Below are 6,306 nucleotides of genomic sequence, written 5' to 3'. Positions count from 1 at the left end.
TGCGTAGGGTGGCTTTTAGAGTTGTAGAGTGGGTACCATGTGGCCAGGGCAACCCTTTAGGCTTGGATGGGCCGGTGGCAAGGAGGCCGTGGAAGGGTCTGAATGAGTCTTTCATCTGAGACTGCCTCCGACCAGTCCCCACATTCAACCTTGACTAGGACAGCATTCCTGGGGTCTTAGGGTGGTGAGGACAGCTACTTGGGCCCCTCGAGAGATTACGGGCAGTGGCGGTGGCAGGCGGAATTTGGTGAGCCGTCCCCTTTGCGCCTCCGCCTTCCTCCCACGCCATCCAGCTCCTTCCCAGCTAGCCACGCATAACCCCACTGTGGGCCTCTGAAGAGCTAGAGGTAATGCCAGACCGTGCCACACACCGTTAGATCTCAAGGAAGAACGCCTCCAGCTGGCCCAACTCTCTGTAAGTAACTTTTATTTTTTATTTACAACAGAATCGGTGGCTTTGTTCCTCCATCTTTAGGGAGAGCGAGCATCATCAGCAGCCAGATGGAAAGTCCGCAGTGAAGTCAAACTCATTCTGCCCCAGCCACAGCTCTGGAAGCTCATTGGCTCGGTCCAGTCCCAGTTCCACCACCAGCGACATCAGCACCTCCTCATCCACGGGGTCCGAGTCGATGATAGCAGGGCTCTGGGCACCGGTAGAAGGAGAGAGTGATCCCGCCCCTCCCGCCTGAGCCCCAAAGCCCCAGTTTTGTAGGGGCCCTGCCTCCCCAGGTTGGCCCGGAGTGGTGGCGGCGGCGGCGGCAGCGGCGGCGGCCATCCCATGATACTGGCTATTAAGTTTCTGCAGCTGCATACTGGCCAGCAGATGTGGGGCGGGGTGCAGGTTGAAGGGTGGGGGTTTAGTGGGAGGGGTGGCAGTAGGAGAGCCTATTGGAGATGGCGATCCCGAGGAACTAGTGGGAGCCCCACTGGCCTTGCTTCCGTTTGAGGCTACCCCAGGGTAGTGCAGGATGGCCACTGCTTTGCGGTCTTTTGTGCCCAGGTTAGAGTAGGCCAGCGAGCTCATCTCAGGGTTGGCATCCTACAAGACAGAGAGAGGCACAGCTTGGCACCCCCATTGCCGGTGGCCTGTCACCATTCATTGGGCTCAGGAAAAGCCCCTTCATGCCCTTCCTCTGGGGCTAGTGGTGGGGAGAGAGCAACAAGGGCCCCCTGGCAAGTTAGGCTCCCAGCTCGAGTGTCCTCTTGCTACCACCATCCTGAGCACCGAGCTCAGACCCAAGTGCTTGGTGCTGGGTGCCCATCGTCCTAAGTGGGTCCGTAGCTTTCATCTCTCTCCCCCTGACCCTTCCTTCATGTCACCATTCTGAAAAGGGCACCTCATTGGCTCTCTTCTCAGCCTCACAGCAATCTCTTCAAAGGAGCAGCCTCGTGCCGCTTCTGCTTCTCTGTTCCCTTCTCTGCCATCTTTCCACACCTCGGTGGGTTCAAGTTGACCACACTGAGGCAGAAGCTATCCTCATTCTCCCCGAGAAAGCCCTGCTGTCTCCTCTCGGCTAAAGGACACTAGATACTGTGCATGGGAGAGCCTTTCACAGGGGCCAGACCAGGCTGTCTTTCCGTGCCTCAGTGTCCCCGTCTGCAAGATGGCAGAAGTTACCTCCTTCACAGGTGAGGTGCCACCCTTGACGTCGAGTGCAGGCCTTGACATAGTTGGCATTTCAGAGCCTTGGCAGAAGTTGGATAAATTGGTGGGAGATGATGCTGTCAGCTGGAGCTTTTGTGCTGTATGTGAGGGAAAAGTTACAAGGACAAAGGCTTTAGTGACCGAGAGAGCACTAGCAAAGCCCAAAGCTGGGCAACTCCACACAGCTACAATGCAAGGATGATAATGGGGTTAGGCCCAAGACCAGAAACCACCTGAACAGAGGCAGGAGATCAAGCTAGAACATTTGCCCGAGGCAGGAAAGGGGCTTGATTTAGCCAGGTGCTGCCCCCATCACCAAGAGGGCATGCATGCAACTGTTTCCTAATGCGAGTGACTTCAGAGCCTCAAGTGTGTGCATGAGGTGCACTGTTTCTGATTCTGAGGGCAGAGATGTCCTTGAGCAAGTAGCACACTTTCTCAATGGGCGACTGGCACCCAGGCTGGGGACTTGGAGCTCCACTGAGCTTGGGAGAAAGTGGGAAGGACTGAGGGCAAGGAAAACCTGGAAAGCTGGCTGATTTAGCTGGGGGAAGGAATGAGTCCCCGAAGCGAAGGTCATGGGGCTCCAGAGCCCTGCCTCCAGCACGGTGTGAGAGAAATCCAGCCGATCGGGGTGGTCTTGGGGCATGAAGGCAGCCAGAGAACAGCTAGGAATGTCTCATCTGCCTCCATGCCTCCCAGACAACCTGGGTAGCACCAGACTTTCCCAGGATATCTGCTCTGAGCCCAGCCACACCCATCTGTGGTGACAGGTGGGAATGATTCTTCTTGGAGGGAAACTGAGGCACAGAGATTCAGTGGCTTTCCCATCAGGTAGCTGTGGTTCTGGGAGCAGGATCTAGCACTCCTATATCCACATGCCTCACCTGACCCCTGGGGCCAAGTCATCATACAGGGAATGATTCAAATGGCTCCTGAAGAAATGATTCCCTAGCTCAAGTGCCAAAGGATAAGGGGATGGGGGGGTAGAAGGGTGCCCCAAACCAGAAAACTAAACATCTCTGAAAAATCTCAGATTTTTTCCTGGAAGCTTCTTGTTGTTGTTGTTTTTAAGCCCTCTATATTCTGGCCTTCATGATGAATTAGAGATGTAAAATTTCATTTTTATAAATACCTCTTAGCCTAGATATTCTTCAGGACCTTAAAAAAAGGATCTCTAATCTGTCCACAAGGTTTGAATGCTCCACACCTCGCTGTTCCCTGTGGTCATTAGAAATCTGTTCAGACACTTCTAGAAAGTGACTGCTCACTACCTCTCTTTCTCATCGCCATTTATATGGGAGGGAGGCAAGAAAAACAGAGAAGGGAAGAAGTGGGTGGGGAGAAAACACGGGAAAATCATTTTCTGGGTTTGCCACTGCTGCTTGATTGGGAAGCCCTGTTTCTTCTCTGAGGCAACCGGAGAATATTTGAAGCCAGTGATCACAAGACAAGGAGTCTAATCCATGTCATCTTCAAGAGCTCAGCACCGTTGGTATCAAGCAATTTCATGTCCAAACAAAAATGTTTGGCGGGGGGCGGGGCGGGGGGGCTGTCCATCTTTTCCCTTTCCTATCCAGCCTCCCTTTCTTCTGCTACTAGGTACCCGAATGTACAAAAGAAAAAACAACAGCAGGAACAACAATAACAAAAAGAAATGCGGGGGGCGGGCAAAATAGGGAAAAAAAAAGAGAAAAAAGTATATCTGTTCTGATATCAGTTCCTGGGGAAGACCATTTTACCATGTCTCCCCCTTCAGGCTGGACGCTCCCCTAGGCGGGACCCTGCTTGCATTCTGATCTGTGGCCTCCCATCCCCGCCACTTCCCCACCACCCGTCCTGACCCCCCGCCTGGGTCTGGGCTCAGTGGGCGCTCAGTAAGTGTTACTGAATCCGTCTGAAGAGGCAATAGCATTTCGATCGGGATCCCTGCCCCTGCTTCCCCGAGTTTCGGTCCCCATTCTGCCACCCAACCCATTCCAAGGCAAAACTTGGCAGCGCGGACACGTCCCAGCCCGCTATCCGAGCTGCGAGCTGACCACCGCGCAACCACTGCGAGAGGCGGCTGGACAAACCCAGAGCAACAAGTGCCTCCGCGCCCGCTGGTGCCTCGCGGGCCCGGCCACCAGTTCCCGGTCCCTACGCCCTCCCTTCTCTACAGATCTTCCCAAGGGCCAGCAGCCCCCTCCCGCCCAGATAGAGGTGGAGAGGGGAGAGGAAGAAGAGAAGGGAGAGGCAGGTAGGGGGCCGCGTCTTTGACCTGTTGGGGGACCAAAAGTTAAAATGGCACCAACCGGATGGCTCCATCTCGATTGCTATTTTCTCACTCAGAAGGAGAAATTTAAAAATCCAAACAGTACTGCGGCTTGGCTTGGACGCGCTCTAACCAGACCAGTCAGTTTCGCCACCTGAAAACTAAAGGCCCGTTGTTTGCGGACGGCTCGGCTGCCCTCCTCGCCGCATCCCAGGTGGATCTGCGGGAGTTGGGGGCGGCTGGGAGCATCCCTGCACGGTGGGCGCCAGCACTCAGGCCACCGGCGCCCCGTCCGCTCCCGCGAGTGCTGTTATCAGGAACCGATCGCAGAAACTGAATGGGCAGGCGGGGAGGGGCGCGGGGTCTCGGCCTTGGCCGGGAGTTTGGGGCTCCGCGGTCTTAACGCGCGCGGGGGTGCACTCAGCGCCGGCGGCGCCCACTCCCGCGCCTCACAACACTTACTGAGCGCCTGCTGAGCTATCCGACGCGGCCGCGGGCTGAGTCTACCCCCTAGCCACGCCGCCCGGAGTCAGTGCTATAAGCCCGGTACGAAAAGAGTGAGAGGCCCGGAGAGGTTCGGTAACTTGCCCAAGGTCACAGCGCTAGAAAGTGGCGGAGCCGGGATTCGCAGCCAGGTCTGTTTGACTCCAAGTCCGGCGCTCCGCGAGGCAGGGACTCAGTGCGCGGCCCGGCCCCGCGGCCCTCATTTATAGGGAGAGGGGTGTGTGCGTGGGTGTGCGTGGGTGTGTGGGCGTGCGTGTGGGGGAGAGTAAAGGTCGGCTGGGTAGAAGAGGCAAGTTGCCCAAATTCGCTAACTTCCATCCCGCAATTGGCTGAACTCGGCCCCCAAAGCCCCTCTCGTCTCCAGTCCCCGAAGGAAACCTGAGCTTTGTGCAGCCCCGGAACCGGAGCGTCCAGATGCGGTCCGGGCGATTAGCAAAGTCGGTGGAAGCCAAGCTGGAGAAAGCGCGGGCGCGGGGAGAAAAGGTGCTGCGGTCTCCCCGGGAGAAGCGGGCGCCTGGCCCGGCTGGCCGGCAGGCGGGCGCGCTGGCGAGCGAACCGGCTCGCTGGCGGGCGGGCGGCGGCCCCTCCGCCCCCAGCAGAACAGCTTTCAAACAGAAAACAAGTCCCCCCACAGCCCCCCGGCCCGCCCAGCCGCCGCCCGCTCCCCACACCCGCTCGGCTGGAGTCCTTGGCCCCGCCGACCAGCCCAGCGCCCTGCCCGCCGGCCCGGCTTACCTCTGCGAAGCCGCCCGCCCTGGAGAGAGGGAAGCGCGGAGCCCGGTGAGCCGCGGGCGAAGCGGCGGAGCCCCCAGCCCCGGGCACGCGCGCCGCCACCGCCGCCGCGAGCCGGTCGCGCTCAGTGCCACCCGACCCCGGGGCGCCTGGGTAAAGCCCGCACCGCCGCGCCGCCGCCGCACCGCACCGTGCCGCGCCAAGCAGCCCCGGCCCGCGCCCGTGCCCGCCAGCCCGCCCGCCCGCAGCTTCAGCGCCTGACTCCGGGGCGGTGGCGGTGGCTGCCGCCGCGCTCCCTTCCCGGCGCCGGGGACCCGGTTCTCAATTCCCCATTGCCGCCCGGAGAGCCCTGACGCACACGCACGCAGCAGCAGGCTGGACTCGGCTAGGAATCCCAGGAACGACAGACCCTTTTCCCCCTTTTTTTTCCCTCTCCCCGCAATTTCCACGTCTTTATAACCGGCTTAGGGCATTATTAGCACATGTCCTGGCTCGTGGGCGAGTTGACGGCAAAATCTGAACTGGATACTCACCGAGGGCCAGAGCGGGTGCTGTGCCTTCCGCAGCCCTCTTCCTCCTCGCCGGGAACGACCCCTCGCGGGCGGGCTGCGGGCGGGCAGCCGGGCGGAGCGAGCCTCCTCTCGGCAGCTCAACGGTGCCCCTTCTGCAGCTGTGCCGCTGGGAACATTTTATAGCGGCGGCTGGCGTGTGTGGCCCTTTAAAGGCGCTCAAGCTGGTGCAGTCACCGCGGATCGTGTGAAAGCGAAGGGCCGGCTGGGGAACGGAGTCCGAGCGGCCCCGCGGGTCCGGCCGCGCCGGGGACCGTCCGCGGTTCCCGGGGTGGAGCTGGCGGGCCCAGGCCATGGGCGCTCTGAGCCTTGAGCCCCAGGCCGACGCCTGCGCTTCTAAAGCGGCGGGGGGCGCGTGCCCGGGACCTGGTCTCTCCCCACCGCCCTGCATGGACTTGCCCAATAAATTCCACTTAGCAATTTCGCTGAGGCGAGGGAGAGCTGTTAGTGTCTGTTTTCTGACCTAAATCTTGCCGGGTGGCCAGAACGGGCTTCAGGGGGCTGGGGGTGGTGGTGGTGGTGGAGAGCAAGAGAGGCTCAGGGAATGGCCCGGGGGAGGGGGGCGCACACGGGACTGGGCTAGTGCCAGCGGGGCAAGATTG

The 6,306-nt window shown here is 59.8% G+C and overlaps 1 protein-coding gene across 9 annotated transcripts; it reads right to left on the bottom strand.

Annotated features, from left to right (window-relative positions):
• Positions 1-410: 410 nt before the first annotated feature.
• On the bottom strand, positions 411-5,983 carry CITED1 (Cbp/p300 interacting transactivator with Glu/Asp rich carboxy-terminal domain 1). 9 transcript variants are annotated; one of them, XM_047716822.1, is made up of 5 exons: positions 5,139-5,204; positions 4,488-4,856; positions 3,940-4,060; positions 1,619-1,743; positions 411-1,039 (listed from the first exon to the last, which is right to left on the bottom strand). In XM_047716822.1, the coding sequence occupies exons 3-5, from the start codon at positions 3,950-3,952 to the stop codon at positions 491-493; spliced, it is 687 nt and encodes a 228-aa protein (XP_047572778.1). In that variant the 5' UTR covers positions 3,953-4,060; positions 4,488-4,856; positions 5,139-5,204; the 3' UTR covers positions 411-490. The 9 variants fall into 9 exon arrangements, with proteins under 9 accessions (XP_047572778.1, XP_047572782.1, XP_047572781.1 ...); XM_047716826.1 differs by lacking the exons at positions 4,488-4,856; positions 5,139-5,204 and adding an exon at positions 5,669-5,781; XM_047716825.1 differs by lacking the exons at positions 4,488-4,856; positions 5,139-5,204 and adding an exon at positions 5,494-5,532.
• Positions 5,984-6,306: the final 323 nt, after the last annotated feature.

Source organism: Lutra lutra, chromosome X, assembly GCF_902655055.1.
Source record: "Lutra lutra chromosome X, mLutLut1.2, whole genome shotgun sequence".
In the NCBI taxonomy this organism is placed as follows: Eukaryota; Metazoa; Chordata; class Mammalia; order Carnivora; family Mustelidae; genus Lutra; species Lutra lutra.
The sequence above is the reverse complement of the archived record's forward strand: the minus strand, read 5'-3'. Positions and strand labels throughout refer to the sequence as shown.